General features: G+C 42.6%; 1 protein-coding gene and 1 long non-coding RNA gene across 17 annotated transcripts in view; both read right to left on the bottom strand.

Annotated features, from left to right (window-relative positions):
- The window catches only part of LOC146509471 (disks large homolog 2-like), a 150,773-nt gene that overhangs the window by 31,220 nt on the left and 92,843 nt on the right, over positions 1–26,710 (bottom strand). For 15 of the 16 annotated variants that reach the window (XM_085175835.1, XM_085175831.1, XM_085175829.1 and 12 more), the window contains 4 exons: positions 22,170–22,314; positions 21,811–21,952; positions 11,530–11,685; positions 1,034–1,190 (listed from right to left, as the gene is read on the bottom strand). In XM_085175835.1, the coding sequence (XP_085031961.1) occupies positions 1,034–1,190; positions 11,530–11,685; positions 21,811–21,952; positions 22,170–22,314 (600 nt within the window). The remainder of the gene's footprint in view (positions 1–1,033; positions 1,191–11,529; positions 11,686–21,810; positions 21,953–22,169; positions 22,315–26,710) is intronic. The other variant, XM_085175838.1, reaches the window with a different exon arrangement.
- Positions 15,312–18,597, bottom strand: LOC146509474 (uncharacterized). Its single transcript, XR_014876600.1, has 2 exons — positions 17,204–18,597; positions 15,312–16,558 (listed from the first exon to the last, which is right to left on the bottom strand). It is a non-coding gene; the product is annotated as an uncharacterized LOC146509474 (long non-coding RNA).

The following is a 26,710-nucleotide window of genomic DNA, read 5'->3' as shown; positions in this document are numbered from 1 at the left end:
CAGAAAACACAGGTTCAATCATTTCCACAAAGAATTAAAAGTCATCTTAGTCTACAAATAGGATAAGACCATTTAGAAGTTTTATTTTTATTTTGGATGGCAGTTTTTTTATTGTAGATGCATTAAACGGCTCTTTCCTGACAGTAGTTTTCAGAGACATGCCATGACTAGATGGTTATACATGTTTATTTGATTAAATCTCTGCATTCTTTGCAAATTTAGATTTAAAAACAATGTTTTAAAACAACTTGCAGACACAATCTTAACCCCTTCTCCTTCTTTCCTTCTGAAAGGCTTAGCCTCTATGTAATGCTATTTTTTACCCCTAATCCTCCCATGCTGCCGAATAACCTAATTATCTGTGAGATGTTCTGCTGGGTGTTTTCTTAGTATTAGACAAATTAGCAGTCCTTTACTGTCCCTTTCCCAGCTTTCGCTGGCAATGAATGAAATTTCTGTTTCGTCATTAATGATTAATTATTTTAACAATTAAAGCAATAAAGATGAAAAACACTAGTTTTGTATTTATAGCTGTCAATTACAAATGCACATATTTAATAGATTTAATTCAAACCTGCTAATAAACTATGACACACAGCACCTATCTGTGATCATACTGGAGCAATACTGCAGAAAATAAATCTAGGCCACCTGAACTATTGCACACTTTATCATTGTCCTTGGAACACACACATCTAACAAACGTCAGCCTGTACTTGTGTGAGCATTACAAAGAGATTCAGACTGCAGCAAATAAAAACAGCTTTCCATATTTATTCAGATTTGTTTGTAAGCAGTTTGCATATTCAGTTCAATTCAGTCTATAAAAAACTGAATACAGCTGCCTCAGGATGCTTTATACTGTAAAGACCCTCAAATAGGGCTGCTATTGAGCTGTGAAGGTTTTTCATAATGAATTAAACCGCAGGTGACATCAGAATTTCTACATCAATAATTTCAGTAAAACTTAAACATATTTTGAAACGTTACTATGTGGAAATGTCTGTGGGTATAGTGGCTCTTGCATACTCACTGATAAAATCTGGTCACCTCGCCTCAGTTCTCCACTCAAGTCAGCGGGTCCTCCCGCAAGGATGAAGGAGACAAAGATGCCCTCACCATCTTCACCACCTACGATGTTGAAGCCCAAGCCCGTGGTACTCTTGTGGAGCACAACCTTCCTGGGTTCCCTGTGCAGACAGTTTAAATAATACATAAGCTCAGGGGAGTCAGTAGGTCTCAGCATCTTCAGCTCAGAAAGAAGACTAAAAGGTGGACAACAACTGCTCGAGTGAAGCTTTGTGCAGCTCACTGACTGCCAGAGCTCCACAGGGGGATAGTGCTCTACTTAGATCACTTGTCCCAATTTAGTGCTGACGAAAAAGGAGCCTCATCGTATTACACACTTTCACACACTGGTTTGCTTGCTCTTTTGCTGCATCTGTCGCAAACTTAAAGGCACTCGAATATACTAATGTATCTCAAATTGAAGATTATGAGTACTGAATCTAAGGAGCTTGGAAAGAAAAGCGTCTGGACTTCTTTAAGTGGCTTGAAGATGTTTCACCTCTCATCCAAGAAGCTTCATCAGTTCTAGTTCTAGTCCAGACGCTTTTCTTTCCAAGCTCCTTAGACTACGATGACCTGGATGACTGACAACCTTCACAGACATGAATACTGAATATTGACAGTTGTCAAAATGATCATCGTTAATACCTTTCACAGGTAAAGTAATCCACAGAAGGTCGTTGCTGAAAATGTTGGCTGTCTACAGAGTGCTGTATCAAAGCTTATTATTATAAAGTTAAAGTTGAGGGAAAACGTAGGAAAACGTGCACATTATTAACTGATCACAACCAGTTCAAGAAACTGGCAGGTCTGTGTTAACACAGCTGAGAGAGTAAAAGGTCTAAACATCCAGCTTTATGTGGTTATAAATGTGATTAAAAGTGATGCCCTCTTATGTGATGAGAAGGATTTTAAATTATATTCTGGTTTTAGCAGAAAACCAATTAGGACAAGCCAGTATAGGAGAAGTATATGCTCTATTTCTAGCCCTAGTCGATATTCTTAGGGCAGCATTTAAGAACTGCTACTGCGCAAGTGAAAGTAAGCATTCTGCACATTTGTTTATTATGCATATTCAGGGACATATTCTGGTCAGAAATGACTCTGCACGACATTCCTGCAGTTTAACTCATTGGTGTGTGTTATCTGGCTTCATGGACAGATAGAGCTGGGTGTCATCTGCATAGCAGTGTAAATGTATGCTATGTCTTCTAATGATGCTGCCTAAGGGAAGCATGTATAATGTAAACAGAATTGGTCCTAGCACTGAACCCCGTGGGACTCCATAATTAACCTCAGTGTGTGAAGAGGACTCTCCATTTACATGCACAAACTGGAGTCTATTAGTTTGCACTTTGCAGTTATTTATTTGTAAAACATGTTTGGAATCATGTCTGATTTTCGTTCCACTTCTCACGTGTGCACCACTTTGTGTTGGTCTTTCACGTGGAATTCCAATAAAATTGATTCATGTTTGTGGCTGTAATGTGACAAAATGTGGGAAAGTTCAAGGGGGCCGAATACTTTTGCAACCCACTGTAAATTTGTTTTAGGTCTTATGCTTGTATGATTGTGTAAACTGCTTGCTTTTATGATGCTTTTATTATTCTGCTGTGTACAGTGTCCTTGAGTGTTTTGAAAGGCGCTTTAAAAAATGTATTATTATTATTATTATTATTATTATGATTATTATTATTATTATTGAGGCTGTCATTTTTAGCATCTAGATGGATGTTAAAATCACCCACAATTATCTGAGCCGAGCACTAAATCAGATAAAAGTCTGGGAAATCAGACAGAAACCCAGGTGGGCAACAGAATAAAACTGTTTGACTTTTACAGCTAGGGTGGGCGAGGCTAAGCATCAGGGTTTCAAATGAATTACATCTCTGTCTGGGTTTTTGGTTGAATAAGAAGGTGCAGTGAAAAATTGCTGCCACACCTTCTCCTCGGCCTACTATCACTCAGGAGTGTTTATTCATTTAAACTAACATAATTATTTTGCTCCAACCAGGTTTCTGTAAAGCAGAGTAAATCAATATGTTAATCGATTATTAATTCATGTACAAAAAGAGACCTAATGTTTAATCATCCACATTTTGCTGTTTTACCCTTTGGTGCACTTGATGATACTAGATTGTTCTTTCTTTGTAATTTTTAATTTTAAATAATTTCTTGATGATTTTCTTTGGTGGTCTAGGACAGACACAGTCTCTATGTGGAATGGGGTTTAGGGGGAATAACAGGAGTTAATCTATGGTGCTGCTTCCAGGTCCCAACTCTGGATAGTCATTTTGGGTAATTTAATAAATCTGTCCAGAAACGAGAGCTGCTCCATTCATAGTGCAATGGATTCCTTTCTCCTAACATCAATAATCTATAAAGCCGGACAACCAGCAACTTAAGGAGAACATGCAGCGAAAGAAAAGTCCGACATTGTTTCCGGAAAGGTTGCACACGATTCAGTATTCATGTTAGTGAACTCAGATTGATGGAACCATGTGTCACCACTGCTTGAATGATGATTTTCTGTAATTTGCCTTCATCTTCATTGCTGCTCGGGCCCCTGGAACACAATTCACTATGGACACATCTCCAGCTCAGTGACTCTGACCTCCACCGGTGATAATGGGCTTCATTTAGTAAAGTATCAGTAATTACTAACGGTGTAACTAAACATCTTACACACTGAGCAGAAAGAGCAGGGACAGGTTTAGAGGCCATGCAGAGGGAAACACTATGACATATTGAAAACGCTGTATACTTTTTACCACAAAAGCAGGGATATTATGATGTCATAGTAATTTTACCCTACCAATCAGTAGGGTAAAATTACTCATGTGTAGCATTTATACACCTATAACAACCACGCTTTATGCACAAAATGAATATTATCATGTTTCCTGGCAAACAAGCAAATAATCTATGTTGACTTTTATATTACAGAGCATGACCTAAATATTGCAGGAGATCAACAAAAATTGGCTAATTTTTAATTCAATCAGCCCCTTATTTATCATCTTTCATATACACAAGATCGACCACAGTTACTCCTCTCAGCATCATTGAGTAAACTGCTTTGACAACAGCAAGAAAAGACCAAACAATACTACAGCACTAGTTACAAAATTACAATACAGTAATTACAATCTGGAACAGATTCCAGATTTTCATCAGGATAATGATGAAATAATGGATACAGGATACATGATAGTTAGAGGAAGATCGTATTCTGACAGAATAAAATGACGAGTTGTCCATGGTTATTAGTGGAGTTTGCATAACATGCAGCGTGTTTCAGCTGTTCTGCCTCTTATTTGTTTAATAGTGCGCTGTACAGGCTTCCAAACTGTTCGAGCTGACAGGGAAAGCTCTGCAATTGATAAGCAGTTCTTGTTAACAACATAACCTTCTGCACTAGCTCCACTGTCCCAGCTCAGACTCTCTGCTACCCAAATAACAAGCCATGGGCGACGAATGACATCAAAGACCTCCTCAATAACAAGGGGATGTTTTTCAGAGTGAGAAATAAAGTGGAGCTGAGAATGGGATTATTGAGCGGCAAGATCAGAGAAACTAAGAACAATAATAGGAGAAAGCTAGAGCAGAAACTCCAGCAAAACAGCAGAGAGGTCTGGAGTGTCATTAAGGATTCACTGGATTCAAACCATCCAATAGAAGAGAAGCTGCTGGGAGACAGAGCCAGTGACTTGAATTTGTTCTTCAACTGATTTGATACTGCAGTTAATGCTCAGCTCCTACTGACTTACCTGTGGTGAGCCTGCAGTCCACAGCCACACCACTCCCTCTCCCTTTCTCTCCTTACTGCACCTCCAGTGAAAAACCTGACACCTCTCCTCCACCCATCACTTTCACGTACGACCACGTTCAGAAACACTATACTCAGGTAAGTATGACCAGACAGGATGAGTCCCAGCACAAGTACACACTGCAATAGTCCCACTCTCTTAATATCTCTTAATACAGAGGGGCACCTAAATGTTTACATCAAATAGATGATAACCTGCATATGTGTGTTTTCTTTTTACGTAGTTTATCCCGTGTAGAGAAGAAGTATGACAGTGATGACGAAACACTCCTAGCCGTTAAACTAGCCCTGGAAGAATGGAGGCATTGGCTCAAGAGGGCAGAGCAGTTATCACTGTAGAGGAGGGTGTAACTATTGCACTGTGCATTAGATGGAGGAGTTGTACAGGGAGATAACCACATGGAGATAACATCTGCCTTTCTGACATCACCTTAATAGAGTCCAGCTCCATCCTCACATGATCACTGGATCCGTTTATTAAGGCTGCTGGCATTTGCAACCCTCTCGATGCAACAGCATAGAGAATGTGTACTCTGAGGTATTTATAGTCCCCCACGATGTCCACATCTACCCTCTGGACTGAAAGAGGCGTCACTGGTTTCCTGGTCCTCCTCAAGTCTACAGTCAATTCTTTGTCTTTGTCACATTGACCTGCAGGTGATTCTGCTTGCACCATGTTATAAAGGAGTCCACCACAGCCCGGTACTCTGTCTCTTCACCTTCACTGCTGCATCCAACCACAGCAGAGTCATGAGAAAACTTCTGAACATGGCAGGTTTCTTTGCAGTGGTGAAGTCTGCGGTTTAGAGGACTTGTGGTGTCCCTGTGTCGCTGATCACCTTGTCAGACACACAATGTTGAGGACACACATATCATCAGTCTTTTAAGACGTCAGAAGTCAGTAATCCTGGGAACCACTGGGATGTTGCATCTTTGGTACAGGAACGAGGGCTGACGTCTTCCACAGCACTGGGACCCTCTGCAGATTCAGACTCATCATGAACAGTTTATGAAAGACTCCATAGAGCTGGGGGGCACAGGCCTTGAAGACACAGGGACTCACCCTGTCTGGTCCAGCAGACTTGCCTGCACCCATATGTTCTGGACACAAGAGAGGGGCTGAGTTGTCAACTTATCACCGCCGGGTGGTGAGTTGGATCAGTTGGCGGGGGAGGATGCTGGACAAACCTGGCACATCAAATGTATAGTAAGGCCAGGCAGAGGCCCCGGTCCAAATGGACCATGTTCAGCACCTCGACTGCCGAACCCCCTCACTGAGTTGCAGCCGCAAGGTGGTTGGTGCCTGTTGTGGTGGTAATGCCCAAACCAAATGGTGGACACCAGAGGTGAAGGGAGCCACAAGGTTGAAGAAGGAGTCCTTCCGGGCTTGGCTAATCTGTGGGACTTCAGAGGCAGCTGATAGGTACCGACAGGCGGCTCAGGCAGTGGCTGAAGCAAAAACTAGTGGTGTGAGAGGACTTCAAAGAGGCCATGGAAAAAGACTTTCGGACTGCCTTGAAGAGATCCTGGCAAACAGTCAGGTGACTCAGGAGGGGAAAGTGGTGTTCTGCATGCACTGTGTATAGTCTGGGTGGAGCACTGCTGACTTCAACTTTGAAAATTGTCAGGTGGTGGAAGGAATACCTCAAGGACCTCCTTTATCCCACCGGCATGTCTTCTGTGGAGGAAGCAGAGTCTGGGGGCAAAGGGGACGACTCTTCTATCTCCAGAGGTTAGGTCACTGAGGCAATTACACACCTCCTTGGCTGCAGGGCGCCTGGGGTGGAGGAGGTGGACCCTGAGTTCCTGTGGTCTCTGGATGTTGTAGGTCTTGACTGACACACCTCTGGAGACTTGCGTGGAGATCAGGGCGGTACCTCTGAATGGGAACCACCACCCCAGTCTGCAAATCTTTAAGAAGAGGGACTGGAGGGTGTATTCCAACTATAGGGGATCACACTCCTCAGCCTTCCTGGGAATGTTTATGCCAGGGTGCTGGAAAGGAGAGTTTGTCCGTTAGTCAAACCTCGGAAACAGGAGGAACAATGTGGTTTTCGTCCTGGTCGTGGATCACTGGACCAGCTCTTTATCTTCTCGAGGATACTTGAGGGCGTATGGGAGTTTATCCAACCAGTCTACATGTGTCTGTTGGACTTGGAAAAGGCATTCAACCGTGTCTCTCAGAGCGTCAGTGGTGGGAGATGCTTCGGGAGTATGAGGTATCTGGGATATTACTATGGGCCATTCGATCTTTATACAACTGTTGCAAAAGCTTGGTCTGCATATCCGGCAATAAGTTTGACTTTTTTCCGATAGGTGATGGACTCTGCCAGGGCTGCCCTTTGTCACCGATTCTGTTCATCATTTTTATGGACCGAATTTGTAGGCATAGCCAAGTGGTGGAAGGCTTTCACTTGAGTAGCCTCAGAATCTCATCTCTGCTTTTCGCAGATGATGTGGTTCTGGTGACTTCATCAGGTGATAGCCTACAGCTCGCACTGGAACGGTTCACAGCCATTCAGCCAAGTGTGAAGCGGTGGGAATGAGAATCAGCACCTAAATCTGAGGCTGTGGTCCTCAGCCGGAAAAGGGCGGAGTGCATCTCTGGGTCTTGTTCACGAGTGACCAGAGAAGCGAGATCAACAGCCAGATTGGTGCTTCGTCTGCAGTGATGCGGACGCTGTACTGGTCCGTCATGGTAAAGAGAGAGCTGAGTGTAAAAAGCAAAGCTCTCTCTTTACCAGTCGCTCTACGTCCCTACCCTCAGCTATGGTCACGAGCTGTGGGTAGTGACTGGAAGAAGGACATAACACATACAAGTGGCAGAAATGAGCCTCCTTCGAAGGCTGGCTGGCCTCTCTTTTAAGCTGGGCAGACACTGTGCGATTTTTTTCAGTCATGTTATTCAGCTCCTGCTCAAACTGTACGATTGAATCACAGGGTTAGAAGTTCGTAGGTCACGATGCAGGTCTCACACTATACGGCCCGATGCTCTGATGCCACCTGAGTGCTCACACTGTGCATCTATAATATGAAGCTTATAACACAAAATCTGTCGCTCGCTCTCTGTCTTTCACTCACACTCACACCACCATCAACTTTGCTAAATCGCTAATGAAAAACATTGACCAGGCAGGTGCAATTCAGCAGCAGTGTCCATCCAGCTCTTCACGGTTGTTGCGGTCGTGATAATTTTGTGAGGCCACATCGAAAAGGCTCGGATGAGCCAAAGTTCTAGAAGTTGTGCCTCCATCGCTTGTGTCCAGATCACTCTGCACTGCCATGCTGCTCCATCTTTTTCCATTTCTGTGTTTGTTCATGTGCAGCATGAGGGGTTTCGTTGACACTCTGGATCGACGATACGATTGCTGATCGGGAGCTGGTCGTGAGGTGTTAATCGCTTCTCGTTACCCCATGTATATTACACGATGATGCACAACTCATGATTAAGGCGAAACTCAGGCCGATCCCTAAAACGACTGAATAATCATCTCTGAATGGGCCAAAAATTGCACAGTGTATGCCCACCTTAAGAGATCGTTCAGCCATCTGAAGTGGCTCAAAGTAGAGCCGCTGCTCCTCCACATCAAAAGGAGCCTGTTCAGGTGTTTTGGGCACCTGACAAGGATGCTTCATTTACAGATATAAATGGGCATTACCTGCATAGTAATAAAAATGTATGCCATGTCTTCAAATTATACTGCCAAAGGGAAGCATGTATAGTAGTGGTGCAGCGGATCATGGTTGATCCGTAATCTGAACCGATCCCACTCCACGGTTCGGTACGCCGTGATCCGAAGATTCGAAAAAGAAGAAAAAAAAGTATGTGTATGGTGGTGTGGTGGGTCTGTCAAGCGATAGTTATGATCAGCGCTAGCGGTCCAAGTGGAGGAGCAGAGGAGTTTGCGGTATTTAAGCAGCCCTTTGCTGCCCAATCCGACCGGGTTAAAGCTGTTACAAAAGCTATTGGGGTGTTTAGCTGCAGATGGGAGGCCGTATTCCTTTGTGCAAAACAAGGGGTTTAAACTATGATGAACATGCTTGAGCCACGCTATAATATCCCGTTGCGCGTCCACTTTAGTGGCGATCGTTCCAAGCATGTATGAGCAGGAAAAGATTTAAGTTATGGCTGAAATGTCCCAGGCATCTTCTGCTGCCCTAACTACTACAAATGGGTGGAGCTCCGGGACAACGGAAAGCTACATGACTGTGACAGCTCATTATATCACAGCAGAGTGCGATATAATGAGCGGTATGTATTATTGTAGGGTCTACCTTACAATATAAAGCGCCTTGAGGGGACTGTTGTTGTGATTTGGTGCTTTATAAATAAAATTGAATTGAATTGAGTGGTAGATACAAAGCCCTATACTGCCCCATATTGAACCATCTATTTTTTTAATAATTGCGTGGAATGAATCTTGAGTTGAATGTTTTTAACAGGCAAAAAATACTTCAATACGTAAATGTTTTGTCTTTTTTCTTTTTTTGCTGATCGGAAAATTGATCCGATCCGTGACTTAAAACTGTGATCTGATTCAATTCAATTCAATTCAGTTTTATTTATATAGCGCCAAATCACAACAAAAGTCGCCTCAAGGCGCTTCATAGATACAGAGAAAAACCCAACAATCATATGACCCCCTATGAGCAGCACTTTGGCGACAGTGGGAAGGAAAAACTCCCTTTTAACAGGAAGAAACCTCCGGCAGAACCAGGCTCAGGGAGGGGCGGGGCCATCTGCTGTGATTGGTTGGGGTGAGAGAAGGAAGACAGGATAAAGACATGCTGTGGAAGAGAGACAGAGGTTAATAACAGATATGATTCAATAGAGAGGTCTGTTAATACATAGTGAGTGAGAAAGGTGACTGGAAAGGAAAAACTCAATGCATCATGGGAATCCCCGGCAGCCTACATCTATTGCAGCATAACTAAGGGAGGATTCAGGGTCACCTGGTCCAGCCCTAACTATATGCTTTAGCAAAAAGGAAAGTTTGAAGCCTAATCTTGAAAGTAGAGATAGTGTCTGTCTCCTGAATCCAAACTGGAAGCTGGTTCCACAGAAGAGGGGCCTGAAAACTGAAGGCTCTGCCTCCCATCCGATCCGAACCGTGAGATTTTTGATCCGTTGCACCACTAATGTGTAGTGTAAAGAACCACCAAGGTTCTATGAGATTCTATGAATGTTCAACTGATCCAGTTGAAAATATCCATATTAGCTGAGCCCTGCATTTGCCACAGTTCACTGACAATTACCCAGCTTAAAATGTAAAATGGATTTTGGATGTTATGGATGTTAAATCTGAAAAGCCTATGTGACCTCCTTCTACCACATTCACAAGATCTTCAGAAAGTTTTATCTCTGACCTTGAGGTCGAGGCCACTGAGATTCAAACTTGTTAGAGATTTTTAATAGAAACACACATGGTATTTTAAAAGTCCAGGGTGACATCTTTCTCAAGTTATCGTGGTAACAAGAGCCTTAGAAACATGACCTTGAGGTCAAAGTCCTTATGAGCCTGTGTGCAAGTTCCTCACCAACAATCGAATTCGAACACTACCAACAGCTATCTACTATCTTAGAAAACTAAATGCACATTCAGAAACCAAACACTCAAGCAACAGGACATAGGGTTGTTCACATGCTGGCTCCAAGGGACAGCAAACACACCCAGAGCCCAGGATACCAGCCGACACAACCAAGAGGTGGCAGGGTGGCACCCATGCCCGTCACCCCTGCCATCTCCTGGCAGAGCAGAAGGTGCCCACCCCACCCCAGAGGGGTGAACACAGGACTCAGACACCCCGGACATGCACCGTGCTGGCCAACACAGCACACGGGGGAGCGAAAGGAATGGGGAACGAGAAAAGGGGAAGTCCCCATGCATCCATGACCTACATCAATCCATTCCAGCTAAGGCAGAAGGGGGAGGCACGGTGCCTCAGGCAGCGATCTTTTAGTCTCAGTAAGGACTCAGTTTCAGGACCACCCTGCTCACCTGCCAACTCTGTCCAGCTCAACACCCTTACCTGCAGTCTATTTCCATTTTGACTTATAATCTGCCTCCAAGTAAATAAAATCGTAAATCTTCAATATGTGTCCTGTTCTTGGTTCCTTTGCCTGGCTGTGGCAGTCAATGAGTTAGTAATGGAAGGCCATGAGTAACTTGTGACTGTAAGTTAGAAGAGTGTTGCCAAAAATATTGGTTATTGCATTTCCAAACTTTTCTACACCATGGCCATCAGTTATTGATATTGTGGCTATGTATTAATAACTTGTGGCCACTATGCTACGTATTACAACAATACATGTTTTTCCACTAATGTCAGCAGAGGACTCCTTACCCTCTGCTTACATTAGCTACCTTACTCAAACACATCTTTATTCCTCCGTCTTCGGTCTAACTTTGATAATGAATAAGGTCATGACCCTGAAAAATCAATGTCCTAAAGAAAGAGAGAACAGCAGAAAGGAGGAAGGCTTGAGAAAAACAATATCACGACAAGGTTCCCAAGGAGTAAACAACACATGCATTAGAACAAATAAGGTAATTATATAATAACATGCATGCTGTTCATACAGTTAGATGGGATACAAGTGGTGCAGTGCAGAAAGGTAGGGCAGAAAGTACCTGGTGATATCCAAGTCAGGAAACAGACTTAAGATATAGTTAGGGAGTGGGGCAGAGTGGAAGATGCTTTTGTCACACTCCACTGAGGAATAGTGTCGGGGGGAGGGCGCTTTGTCACTTAGTTTGTTCACAGTGCTGTAAACTGGCTCAGGAGGCCTATATTGAAGCGAGAGACAAGAGCAGAGAGATTAGTGTCCAGAGGCAGAGGTGGAGCAGAGGTGGAGCAGGTGGAGTGCAATAGACTGGCATAAATACATACGTGAAAGAAGAAAACACATAACGCACCTTGAGATGTGGCTAAAAGGGGAAAAATACTGTACACACTGAGAAGTCTTACTGGTCAAAACCCCCAATCTAGGGGTGTCATGCGTTGCACACTTACTAACTCATAGTAACACAAATTTTTACTTAATTACAAACGTAACCCTTTAAGACCGACCATAGAACCAAGTCCGCCAGAGCTTAATTTATATGTTTACATGCTGTGGAGCCATTTTTGGGAGCATTTCAAGTTCATATACATCAATACAACCATTATAGCCCAAATTTTAATAATATGTCTGCATTAAGTGCATAGTAATTACATAAATTGGAAAAAAAGTGCAATAAACTACAAAAAAATTGAAAATCGTTTTTGTTTTTTTAACATATATTTCTAGTTAGAGAAATTTAAGAGGCTTATCCCTCAAAACTGTAAATACAAAAAAGTTGCACAAAATAGTTTCCCACCACAGGAAATTTATTTTGAGTGTCTTCATAGTTTTATTTTTGAAATACACCAATTTTTATACACTGCAGGAAAAACAAAAATAAATATTATAATGCAGATTTGCAAAAAAGCCGCATATGCATCAAAATAAACTATTTCCAGCAGTGCAATATGAGTCCTAAGCATCCCAGAAACCACACAGAAAGTCATAAAGTCAAACATAACTTTTAAAAACACCAGTATAGGCTCATGAGGCCCTGATGGTAAAAAACTACATTTCCGCAAAATGATGTCACTTCCGGTTTCGGGCAGGTCATGGCGGACATGCGATAGTTCGTGCTGATGGATGTAGGAAGTGTTACAAACAGCTGATCGGATTGGCACAGCGTGTTTCTGGAATATTATGTTTTTGTTGCTGCAAGTGCTTTTTATGCAGTTTTTGCAAAGCTATATGTGGAAGGAAACTGTGACCGAGGACAAGCTGATGGCATAAGATGTAAGTACAACTCCTCCGGTTTCATATGCAGAAAAAATTATTGCGCTAGCTCACGTGGTTGCAGAGCTACCGGGATTTAAAAGTAGTTACGCAAAACAGAGCGTGCCGCTCCGACCAGCTTTAGAGGGCTAAATGGTCAACAGTTCCCTTCCACAAATTGATTACTTATTGAGTAATCGTGTCACTTTGATCCATGTCCTCCACAGATTTATATATTTACACATTTATACTTTGTTAGGTCTGCTCAGTTGCCTATTGTAATCACATGGCAGCAAATCAGTACATATAAGCAGCTGTGGTCAAGCAGGTCATTTTAAATTGATTTTAATGACTTTGAACGTAGCATGGTTGATAGCGCCAGACAAGCTGGTGTCAGTGTTTCAGAAACACTCCTTTTCCTGCACAGCCAAGGTTAAGAATAGTGCTGTAGCACTAGTATACAGTGTTGGTCAAGTTACGAGAAAAAAGTAATTAGTTACTCAGTTAATTACTCAGTTAATTACTTTTTAAAAACATGATACACAACCTGAATACGTAATAAACCCGTAGACCCCTCAGCCCAGTTCTGTTTTTTCTGCATATAAAATTGAATCAAATGAAAAAATCTCTTTTAAAACTTGTTTTATTAATTTAATTCTTTTTAATTTAACGAGTAATCAGAAATAATGTGTTACTGCCCATCTCTGCTAGTATATCTATATATGATTTCTGCTCATGGTTAACCGTATATAACTTGAATCAAATATAATTAAGTATAAATCAAATTAATACAGTGAAGGAGAACATGTAACACATTTAATGGAATAACTGTAATGCTTGGATTTTGACCAGATTTTTGTGTTTGTTGAGATTCAAAGAGGAAGTGCAGTAGAGTCTGAGGAGCTTGGAAAGAAAAGCGTCAGGACTTCTTTAAGTTCCCTGAAGACGTTTCTTCTCTCATGTGAGAAGCTTCTTCAGTTCCAAGGTCAAATGGTGGAGAGTCCCAGATTTAAGTCCAAGGGGACACACGAGAAAAGTGGAGTCTATTAGGTAGATATGATACAAACCACTGCAGCACAGCACCTGTAATACCCACAGCGTGCTCTAATCACTCTAATAGGATATGATGGTCGACAGTATCGAACGCTGCACTGTCCACAAATTATATCAGTTTCCATTGAAACCAGCAACCATTCAGTCCTGAGGACAGTACATGTTACCCCACGATAACGATGATGTCAGCTCTGTTTCTTCACTAGAATTTCATTAAAGGACGAAACACATCAACGGCATTGTTGAGAAAGGCAGGATTGAAAGAGACTGAATTCTGAACTCGTCACATGTGACAGAGGGTAAAAACACTTTGTTTTAAAAGTGATATAGATTGCTCAAGCAGAGTTCTCAGATATGTGCTTTTGCTAAAAGTAAGTAAAGGTAAAAGTAAAGGTAAATTTCCTAGTTTGCAGGAATGTAAAAGATAAGAAATGTGTCCCTATCCTGTTATTACTGTGATGGTTAGGGATGGGTGTTGAGAACCGGTACCTGGCAGGAAACACGGCGCCTAAGCGGCTCAAACGCTCAAAAGTTTGATTATACTTTTCGAGAACGGATGACAACAGGGCAACTTGTAATACTTGAAAAGTAGATATTTCATTTAAGGGAGGAAACACTACGAATATGCAAAAGCATTTGCTCACAAACACGCGATGACCTTAAATAAATGTCGTGTTTTTAATTCCGGACTCGTGAATCTCAACCCAGCAGCAGCGGTAACATTTGCACGTCCTCTCCCGTTAATGCAGGTAAATAATCAACTAACAGTGCAGATTATGTTAGCGCGATCTGCCTTATTACAAAACCTGCCATTACTGTGCATTTAGTGACCATGATGAGACAGAGTCTGGCTCAGATGCTGGCAGTTCTCGCTGCAGTCTACCGTAGCGTCTCCTTTCAGGCAGGATAGACGAATGTCAGCGAGCAGAGACTCAGTTTGTGGTCAAAGGCTTGCAGCCGTTTGCCACAGCAGATGATTTTCAGTAAGTGAATGTGTTTAATTGTAGGCAGGGACATTACTGGGTATTCTTGTGTAATTGCTACAGAATAATTTATGTTATACTTTGTTATTGCTACAGAAGAATATTTATTTTATTATTTTACATTTACAGTTTTTTCCTGGGGACCCTGTGACACCCCATTGAAGAGCTGTAGGCTGTGGATCTCTTAAGATCTCACTGTTGGGTTTGTAAGGCCATGTTACTCCTACATTTCTATCTCGTTCAAAGAGAAGATATAAAACAAAGTTCTAAGCTAATCGACCTTAGTGTTCTCCTTTTTAAAAAAGAATCGATAAAGAATCGATAAAGAATCGATAAAGAATCAAATCGTTAAACAGAATCGAAAATGGAATTGGAATCGTGAAAATACCGATCCCTAGTGATGGTCCTGAGCCTGTGGACTCAGCAGTTTGGTTTTGATTGTTATCTTTTTTTCTGTTTAATTCTGGTTATGATTTTCTAGTTCTTCGGTTTTGGTTTCTGTGTTCCCTCTGTGCTGTGTTAGTATCGTCTCTCTGTGTCATTTCCTGTTTTATTTTGACAGGGCCATGTCCTACGTCAGTGTGCTTTGCTTCCCCTTGTCTCGTTATGTCTAATTAATCCCTCCTGTTTCCCACTCCCTCATTACTCCTCTGTTTCTGTAAGCCTGTGTTGCCCTCTGTCGTGTTGGACCTCCTCATGTGTGCAAGTCTCTCTGCATTTCTAGTTTCCTGTTGTTTGAGTTTTCAGTTCCGTGTTTTGTTTCTAGTTTCCATTTTTTCTAAGTTTAGTTTGTTTTTTGTGAGTTTATATTTTGCACTATTTCCCCAGAAATAAAGCTGCTACCTTTAGTTTTACCTTCCATCTATGAGTCAAGCACCAATCCTGCCACACAGCTTCACATGACAAACACGATTCTCCATGAGAGAAATGTTATGTTGCAATTGTTAAACACAGAATTGATTTTGCTGATAATCATGATAATTGCTTAGTACTGATCAGAATATTATCAGGTATAACGTTAATCAATGTACTAAATGGCCTGTTTGTGATTACTTGTCAACAACGGTGATTGGATGTAACAATGTGTGAGGCCAGATGTCATCCAGATGTGACGTCCAAAAAGAGAGGGGGGAGAAACGAGAACCGGGTATAAAAGTTTTTATAGAAGAGAAGTTGTTGATCTCTCCTCCTGTGAGATGAGCAGAACAGAAGATTGGATCTAAGAGTTCAGTTAGAAATTAAAGCTGGGATGCCGCAGGGATCGACCACTGGCCGAACCGTGAACTTACAATTTGGTTTGATATTTATTGGCTTCTTCTCTGCTCATTTCTGATTCGTCCTCAGTTCTTATTTGGTTCTCATTGGCTCTGCTTTGAGATTCACCACCATCTCTAAGCAGCATACCCAACACATGACATTCATGCAAATGTATGTATTACAAAAGTAATGTAATGAAAGTAATGTATTACACAAAACAAGCTTCTTTAAAGCAATACAGTACATTACTTAATTATTCCCAGGAGAAAGTAATTTGTTATACTACTATTTATGTTATTTTTGTGTTTCAACCCATTGCGTCATAGTTACAATTTAAAAATGTAAACTTTCATGCTACAGTCCCATCAACACAAATAGCATGAATACAACAGCACAAAGCAAAGATGAAAACCAGCAAAAAGAGACTTTAACCTCCTAGGACCTGCGTCCACATTTGTGGACATCACATTTTGGGTTATTTAGACCAAAATACCTCATTTTGCTCTACAACGGCCTGATATCCACTTACGAGGACATTATACTGCCACTGTGCTATCAAAATTTAAAATGAATGTTGATAGGTTTGTAGCTTAAACCTATTCGCTGGAACGTTGAAGACAATATAATTACACAGCAAAGCAAGACACGAAGTAGGCAAAGTTCTTCATGTTACTCATGCATGAGGGAGACCTGCCTGGAGCCAAGTGTCGTTCCACCACTTGACCTCCGTCAGACTCTCAGCCAGGTTCCCCATAGCACTCCTTTTATTGTGGTTACATGAATATGCATAGGGTCATTAACATATAACATCTTACATAGGTATACATGTGAACAAAGGATACTGTGTGTGGTGTGTGTGGGGTCAGAGCGTGACCCCATAAATGACTTCCCTAAACCTACTGGTCTGGAAAGTTCAGCAGTTCATCTAAACAAAGGGCACTTAGACTAAAACAGATATAGCTACGTTAATCCTACCGTAAAACAATAAAACAAGGTACGACCTCTTCCCATGCTCCCAGGATGTAGGTGTGGATTCCAGAACACTCTGAATGCACACCAAGCCTTTGCAGACTATTAAGGATCACACATCCTATCACTACACAATCGATTATACACCTCTACCAATCTAAAACTAATTATAAAACTCTAAGCATATATAAGTAGATATTTCTAAGCATAAATGACAATCAACATTACAAAACCTAACAAATGTCCTCATATGTGGCTCTTATTTTTCTCAGAAACAAAAATTAGGTAAAAAAAAATAAATCTGGTAATTCTTTGTTTTTACATTCATCAGGTCCCAATCAGCCCAAATAGCAAAGAAAAATTAAAAACGTCATCAAAGAGTTCGGGTCTTAGGAGGTTAAAGTGCCGCAGTGATTCTACCTGAGAAATATATTTTAACATCATTCTGGGTTCTTAGCTAACCTTAGCATTAGCATGCAAAGTGCTGAAGTTGTGTTAGCAGCATGATGCAGTTGTTTCTGTTCTGGACACAGTTTGCACTGCAGTGTGCTCATGTCCTTTTAAAAAATAAAAGTAATGGGTGTATCCATGCTGCAGACTGCGCCACTATATTCTACCTCTTCCACAAGAACTGAAATAAGCTGGTTGTAGCGTGAGTGCAAGAGGAATTAAACTACTGGGAACTACTTGACTTCCATCCCTACATCCAAGGGATGCTGGGGAAATCAGGTCTCAATGAACCATGAGGCTTCTAGAAGGAGCTGTGGCTGCGAGGTGGTTAGTGCATGAATTTCTCCGAACCAGATGGGACACTGACTCTGATTTGTGACTCTTTCTTTTGCCAATAAGCTAAAGAAAGAGTCATGTTCAGTCTTGGCTAGCCTGTGGAGCTGCAGACGTAGCTGAAGGGTACCACCACACCAAACAGAATGTATTCTGATCGGTAGCTGAAGCAAAAACTCGTGTGTTGGAAGAGTTTGATGAAGTCATGGAGAAAGACTTTCGGTCTTTCTTGAAGTGATTCTATCAAACTATCAGATGGGATTCAGAATTTGTAAGCGGTGCTCTATTCACAAGGTGTATACGGGGAGTGGGGCACTGCTGACCTCAAACAAAGCCGTAATCGGACGATGGAAAGATGTTTCAGGAACTCCTCAATACCACTGAAACTGAAGCAGAGTCTTGGGATGAGGAGGACGAATCGCCCATCAGGTCATGGTGAAGAGAGAGCTGAGCATAAATGTGAAGCTGACAATTTACAGTCAAACTACGTCCCTACTCTCACAGATGGCCAGAGGCGCTGGGTAGTGACAGAAAGGATAAGATCACAGACACGAGCGGTGGAAATGGGCTTTCTTCGATAGGTGGGCGATCTGTCTCTTAGAGATAGGGTGAGGAGTTTAGCCATCTAAATGGAAACCTTAAGGCACAGGTGTCGAACTCCAGGCCTCGAGGGCTGGTGTCCTGCAGGTTTTAGATGTGTCCTTGATCCAACACAGCTGATTTAAATGGCTAAATGACCTCCTCAACATGTCTTGCAGTTCTCCAGAGGCCTGGTAATGAACTCAGGTGTGTTGACCCAGGGTGAGATCTAAAACCTGCAGGACACCGGCCCTCGAGGCCTGGAGTTCGACACCTGTGCCTTAAGGGATCTCAATACTGCATGATCATATTTCAACTAGGGCTGGGAAATGAATTTTAATTGCAATTATTTAATTTGAAAAAAGCAATGTGTAAAAAAAAAGCATTTAATTGCACTTTGCATTTCAAGCAAAGGGGAACTTTTGTCAATGCACGATTTCCTGCTATACCGATTACACTGATGCACATATCAGAGCTATAAAGAGTCAGAAGAAAGTGGTTTGCTAGGACTGATCGGAGGCAAATTTCATTTCAATGGACTACTGGAAGACTGATGGATTGCTCTGGACTGTAGACCACTATAAGTGGTAGAAGATAGGGGATTAGAAAATGTGCTACAGTTAGCGTAAGGTGATCCAACTTTCCAACTGCCGTGCTAAAAGACTATTTCAAGTCAAAATGTGATGCATTACAAACAGCCCTGCTAATATGGAGGTGGAGCAGGGTATCTCCTAACTGGAAGGTTGGCAGGTTAATCCACGGCTGCTCCAGCCTCCAGACGGCATGCCGGAGGAGGCGGACGCATCGTTCATCCTCTCCTTATCTTCCCTGCTGCTGCTTCTATGTCCTTGTCTGGTCTTGTCTGACTCTAACCCTGAGAGACCTTCTCATTCTCGCTCTTGTTCTCTAAAACCTAAAGAAGAACCATGGATTTGATCAACTGGTCCCTTAATGCAGTTGACACCCTCTTCTCAACGAGAAGCCCGGGATCAGGAGCCTGAGTGCCCTGGAGGGACGTTCCCTGCTGGATACACGATGGTCGGGTGGCAGAAGTGGCGCGTCGTGTGCTCAGCGGGACTGTATTGATGACATTGAAGACATCTACCTATTCGGCTAACGGGGCTCTTGCTGATTGGAGCTGGCTTGGCCCTGGTGTATCGGAAATGGAAGAAAATGGTGGCTGCCACTTTGATCGAAATGTGGGAAGAGCTGTGAGTACTCAGACTGTTCCTGCTGAATATAATATGGGAAAGATGTTGGAGGAGCCCCGGAGACCAGTGACAGACGATAAGAACAACTGTAAAATTGATGCAGTCTGTTCTCCCTAAAACAACATATCCATCAGTTACCTCCCCACCCCGACGGCGCCAGCTGGATGCTCTTGAAGGCTGACGCGACGAGAACAACAACAATTCTTCCAAGAGACACGAGAACGAACTGTCTCTCTCGCCTGATCCCTCAAGGCCAACTGTGTAGGCTGTGGACTGCTGATCGTCGCCTAATGGGCGAAAGGACACTTTCTCAGGCTGAACTCAGGACACACATACTGACACGCCCTCACCATCATCCCCGCCTTCCCCGAACCCAACGCCTCCTCACATGCTTACCTCCCATCTGATGTGGACAGCGGTCCAGCCGGAGGCGCAATCACAAGAGTCCCAGATGCAGCTGTGCACACTGGCATGCTCCCCCATGTTGCTCGTGTTTTTATGGTGTTATGATGTGATGATACTTGTGCTTCTTATGTGATGGAGTTTTTGTCTCCTCATGCTGACTCCTTTTAAGGATCAGTATGAGCAGAAATTATTTTTTCTCCTGATCTTTTGTTTTACACATTTTGTTGTTTTTCGTTTTGCTACCCAGCCTGACCTGACGCCCCATTGTGAATTTGTGTTTTATATGTACGGTCGGAAAGGTTTGTCATATCAAATAAATGCATTTATCCAATCCTAAGTGTCTTTGAGCAAGTTAATTAACCCCAAGTCTGATGTATTCATTGTGAACACGTGTCAATGTTAGAAAAGACTCCAACAGTCAGGTTGAGAGTGCAGTCAGATGGATGAATGTTGTATTAAGTTCTTTGAGCGCTCGAGCAGAGTTGGAAACAGCACATTTTCCATTTAAAGACCTGTATAAAGCTAAATATATGCTGAATACGTTCAAAATCGTACAACTACTAGAGTAAGTCTGTTCCTTTCACGACTGCTTCTAAGGATATCATTGGTCACTCCTCATTATTTCATTGTGAGGAGACAGGGTTACTAAAAAAACACCACCTGGAAGAAGCTCACGGACTCAGCAGGCAGATGTAGACTGAGATAAGCACCAGCTTTATAAAGAAATGTCTCCAACAAACATAATTTATCTTTATGGATGATTTACAATAGTTATGGATGAACAGTTTCTGAGTAGCAGTGGGTCCTTATGAGCCACTATTCTGCAAAAACGATAGAATTAGTTTCTTACAGCTGATTTATAACAAGCCTAAAAGCTCAAGTGATCATGAGAACATCACACGACAAAGCATCAGTCTCTGTGAGCAAAGAGCACTTAGTAGATGCATTGTTTTATAGTTGTTTGCTAAGCACATCACATTTGAGCCTTTAGAAATGTTTTACTGCTCGGACCCTTCACCATGTCAGCACCACAGTAACGCGGTTTGATTACACCGCGAACAATAAACACAAGAACACTGCTAGAAAAAATTAAAGGAACACTTCTTCATCAGGATGTAGCATCAAGTTAGTTAAATGACTGGGATACTGGTCTGGGTGGTTAAGTAGCAGAGTTAATCAGTTTGTGTTGCTTTGGTGTTCATGACATTAACAACAGGAGCAAAAACTCAACACAGGATTTGACAGACAGAGACACAGACTGTGTCCTCAGCACTGTCAGGAGACAGTTACAGAGCCATCAGCAGGAAGCGTATCTGCCACATCCCAACAAAATGACTTGCAGCAGGCCACAGGTGTGAATGCCGTGGACTTCATTAGGGAGGCACCAAGGTTCACCATGAACACATGTGACAGATGTGAAAGAGTCTGAACTAATGAGAAACATTTTGAGCTGGTCCAATAAAACTTTGGCAAAGTGGAGTAGCACTCTGCATCATTTTTATCACTCCGAATGTTGGTCTTTGCACTCAGCCCTCTGTAGGCTAATTTAATTTCAACAATGTGACATCCTTTCATTGCTAACACCGTGTCTGCACAGTTATAGTCCATGACCTTTTTTTCCCATTGAAATTGGATGTTTCCAAAATGTTCCTTTAATTTCTTGGACCGTGTCCTCCCCCAGAGAACAGTTTAAAACAGTTTTGATGGCTTTTCAAAATTGCACACAAAGACAGATCGGAGAGACAGCAGGAGCGAGGTGGACAGAGTTTGTACCTGTAACTTTAGTAAGCTGAAGCCAATCATTAAAGCATCGCATGTTGTAACGAGGAGGTAATTAAAGACAAAAGAAAAACCAACCTGTTTACATCCTCTTCCCTCAGAAAGTGCGTAGAGAGGGGTGAGTAACTCTCCGGGGAAGCCACGGGCAGGTCGGGCTTGTAATGCAGAGAGCCGGTGTTGACGGGGGAAGAGACGTGATTTTTCATGGCAGGAGAAAAAGCTGCAGCACAACACAAACAACAACAGATGACTAAACAGAGAAGAGACACTGACAGCTCTACGTGTACTGTGCACATCACAAATCTTATGACATAAACAGGAACACATTCGACTGAGTGAAGCTCGCTGCAGTCTGGTTCTCCATATTCTGTTGATATATAACTACAGACTAATCTAGTTCATAGCAACTGCTTAACAATCTATTCCATAAGACTTACACTGCATGTTATCAGGAGGCCCATAGGGATCTGATAGATACACACTGGTGGGTTTCCCCACCTTTACAGTGACCACATCAGACGTGTTCTTCAAAATGCCCACAGCCTCTTCATGAGAAACGTCCTCCAGACTGTAGTGGTTCACCTGTGCAGACAGATACAAGAGTTCAGAGGCGACCTTTTCTTCTTATTGCTCGGACTAAAGAGTCCAACGAGCTCCCTGCCTCCATGAGAGTGGATTATGACAGATGGTCTTCGGATGAGAACACACCCGCAGAGAGGTAATTTCATTAGGGGGTGATTAAGCAAGACAGATGCCCTCCTAGAGACGACTTAAGCAGGTTGCTTTCACAGAGTGTGGCAGACACGTCTCACTACAGTATGACGGCCGCCTGTGATGAAATAATGACTCCCACTGCATACTGAGTCAGGCTGACTTCTAACTAAAATTAACTTGGTTGTATATTTTCACTAACCAGTCAAGCTTCAGCTTAAATCGACATATTTCCATTTTGGATGTTGAACTTCACCACGTCTGTATTTTAAGCCAGGAAATGTTTGTGCAAAGTTTTGTCCTTTTTAGTATATGAAATTATTTATAGATTTAAGCTTGGCTGCTATTATCTTGACAAGTATGTATTATTTGGCGTGCTGCGGGGAAACGCCTGTTCCAAAGCAACAAAAACATCTTGCAGTATCAGTGTGTAATAATAATGTAAATACACTGGTTCTTATATAGCACTTTTCTACTCTATGTGAGCAGTCGAAGCTCTTCACACAAGCTGCCATTCACAATCACACAAGCATATCTAACATTCACAGAAACTCATACAAATGCAATGGAAACTTGAGGGCAGTGTCTTCTCCACACAGACTGGAGCAGGCAGGGATCGAACACCAACCTCCAATTAGCAGATGAGCCTTAGTGCTGGTTATTCAAACTGTGTTTATTTGGCACAGCTCTCCAAAAGCTGATGCTGTTCATCTGGACAGCTGGTAGCTGTGCAGGGGCGGGTCTAGCAAAGTGTTGCCAGGGGGCAGGTAGGGCATTAATGGGGGGGGGGGTCTCGCTTTTAAAAAATAATTATCTGAATCTTACAACAAACGATTGATAGATTGATGCATATATACCATCAGAACAGTGTACATCTGTCACAACAGTGTTTGTTTTCATTCAAAGGCTTTATGATTTTTCCTATAATGGCGGCCAGTCTCTAGTCAAAATGCCCGGGCTGATTTTTTGTCCCAGTCCAGCCCTGTATGCAGCTCATGTGCAGTCTGGTGTTACCTACATCTTCCTGTTTGGAAGGCAGAAAGAGTTCTGAGTTTTCATGTTGGATGTAAAAAGCACACATGACGCTGTGACGTAGGCTAGAATCATGGTGGCGGTCAATGACGGTCCAGGCGTGGGATTCCTCTTGTGGAAATATGCACATTATTTTTTCCTTTCTGTTGGTAGGTGCAGTGCACATGTTGCAAGTAAGCAAGCTAGAAGACTGGCAGTCTGGCTGGTATCCAGTTACAGAAGCAACACACTAACAAGAGAAGTCTGAGTAAAACAGGACCGCTCACATCGACCAAGTGTGTTTGAACTGTGTCTTCATTCCACCTACTTCACATACAGGGTCAGTTCCACAGGCAGAAACATGGGTGTGCCATGGGCTCCCCAGTTTCACCCATCGTGGCCATTTTGTACATGGAAGAAGTGGAAAAGAGGGCTTTACTATCCTGGAACACCACCAAGTCATTGGTTCAGGTCTGTGGATGACACCTGGGTGAAAGTCAAATCTCAGGACGTTCCACATTTCATGGATCACATTAACTCGGTGGACCGACACATCAAATTCACCAGGGAGGATATGAAAAGTGGCAGGTTAGCCTTCTTAGACTGTGAGATCTCCATCAGTAATGGGGGACATCTAAAAGCTGACGTGTACCGTAAAGCTACACATACGGATCAGTATCTAAGGTTTGACTCTCATCATCCACTGGAGCACAAACTGGGCGTCATCAGGAAGCTACAACACAGAGCGAACACCATCCCCACTGACACAGCAGCCAGGGAGGCAGAAGAACATCAAGAAGGCCCTGAGTAAATGTGGTTATCCCAGCTGGACTTTTGTCAAAGCTGGAAAGGCTCCTAAAGAAAGCTCCAGATGATCCAGGAGAGAAGGACAACCGCTGCCTAAGAGAAAACCTGTAGTGATCCTGTACGTGTCAGGAGTATCGGAGCAGCTGAGACACATTTTTTTCTAAACACCGGGTCTCTGTGGCTTTTAAACCCCAAAACACGCTGCACCAAAAACTGGTCCACCCCACAGATCGGGTCCCCGACACAAACAGAGTAACATAGTGTACGCTGTTAAGTGCAGGAGGATTGGCAGGATTTATACATCGGGGAAACCAAACAACCTCTGGTGCGGAGTCAAGGAGGCCATTTACGTGAAAAGGGAAAGACCATCTCTGAATGGAGGAGGGGGCCTAAGGGTCCATCTGTCACCATCTTACAATGCTGTGATTGCAGCCATTCCCCAACTCTCTGTCAATGGGACTCATGGTTATTGATCAGTGGTTGTTGATCAATGGTCATGAGAATTTACATATTGATGATTAAGGAACTGACCTCCCAGCCCATTGTTCCTTCAGTGGGCTGGTTTCAGTCTTTATGCAAATGTCCTGTTTATAAGATTGAAACCTGCAGTCAGTTGAGACTGAAGACGTCACCTGATGATGACGAAACGTTTCTCCCACTGAAAATGTCCAGATGAACAGAATCAACTTTTGGAGATTTACTTACCTGATGATTGAGCATCAAGACATTTTGCACAGTTCTTAACCAAAACTTCTCCTCCACCAGATTTTCAATGTAATGTAACACTTTGCATTTAATAGAAATGAAAATAAAAATCTTTTTATGTTTAAATATTAATATGTTGGGTTTTTTTCAATATATTTTTATTGATTTTATAATTGAGCAGCATACAACAATCACCTTCAAAAGAACACAATAGAAGGTGGACGGCAAGTCAACAAGGTGGTAATACAGCACACATAAATGTTAAAACAGAGCACATTTCACTTAAGTTTATCCATCAGGCTAATGACTGGTTGCCAAATCTTATATCCACAGGGTTCAGTGCTAGGACCAATTCTGTTTACATTATACATGCTTCCCTTAGGCAGCATCATTAGAAGACATAGCATACATTTACACTGCTATGCAGATGACACCCAGCTCTATCTGTCCATGAAGCCAGATAACACACACCAATGAGTTAAACTGCAGGAATGTCTTAAAGACATAAAGACCTGGATGGCCGCTAACCTTCTGCTTCTTCATTCAGATAAAACTGAGGTCATTGTACTCGGCCCTGAAAAGCTTAGAAATATGGTATCTAAGCAGATTCTTACTCTGGATGGCATTACCTTGGCCTCCAGTAACACTGTGAGGAACCTTGGAGTCATTTTTGACCAGGACATGTTCTTCAACGCACATATTAAACAAATATGTAAGACTGCGTTCTTCCATTTGTGCAACATCTCTAAAATTAGAAATATCCTGTCTCAGAGTGACGCTGAAAAACTAGTTCATGCATTTATTACTTCCAGGCTGGACGACTGCAATTCATTATTATCAGGAAGTCCTAAAAACTCCCTGAAAAGCCTTCAGCTAATCCAAAATGCTGCAGCAAGAGTCCTGACAGGGATTAGAAAGAGAGAGCAGATTTCTCCTGTTTTGGCTTCCTGTTAAATCCAGAATTCAAAATCCTGCTCCTCACATACAAGGTCTTAAATAATCAGGCCCCATCTTATCTTAATGACCTTGTAGTACCATATCACCCTATTAGAGCACTTATGCTCTCGCTCTGCAGGCCTACTTGTTGTTCCTAGAGTATTTAAAAGTAGAATGGGAGGCAGAGCCTTCAGTTTTCAGGCCCCTCTTCTGTGGAACCAGCTTCCAGTTTGGATTCAGGAGACAGACACTATCTCTACTTTCAAGATTAGGCTTCAAACCTTCCTTTTTGCTAAAGCATATAGTTAGGGCTGGACCAGGTGACCCTGAATCCTCCCTTAGTTATGCTGCAATAGACGTAGGCTGCCGGGGATTCCCATGATGCATTGAGTTTTTCCTTTCCAGTCACCTTTCTCACTCACTATGTGTTAACAGACCTCTCTGTATTGAATCATATCTGTTATTAACCTCTGTCTCTCTTCCACAGCATGTCTTTATCCTGTCTTCCTTCTCTCACCCCAACCAATCACAGCAGATGGCCCCGCCCCTCCCTGAGCCTGGTTCTGCTGGAGGTTTCTTCCTGTTAAAAGGGAGTTTTTCCTTCCCACTGTCGCCAAAGTGCTGCTCATAGGGGGTCATATGATTGTTGGGTTTTTCTCTGTATTTATGAAGCGCCTTGAGGCGACTTTTGTTGTGACTTGTCCCTTGCCCATCCCGGTTCAGACACCCCAAACAATGCTGCAAAGGGGGACATGGGACCTCCCTGCCAATGGCTTGATTCCAAAAAAGCTGTAGTTTTTGGCATTGA

Source organism: Neolamprologus multifasciatus, chromosome 10 (assembly GCF_963576455.1).
Source record: "Neolamprologus multifasciatus chromosome 10, fNeoMul1.2, whole genome shotgun sequence".
Lineage (NCBI taxonomy): Eukaryota > Metazoa > Chordata > Actinopteri > Cichliformes > Cichlidae > Neolamprologus > Neolamprologus multifasciatus.
Note: the sequence above shows the minus strand (reverse complement) of the source record. Positions and strands in the feature narration are given on the sequence as shown.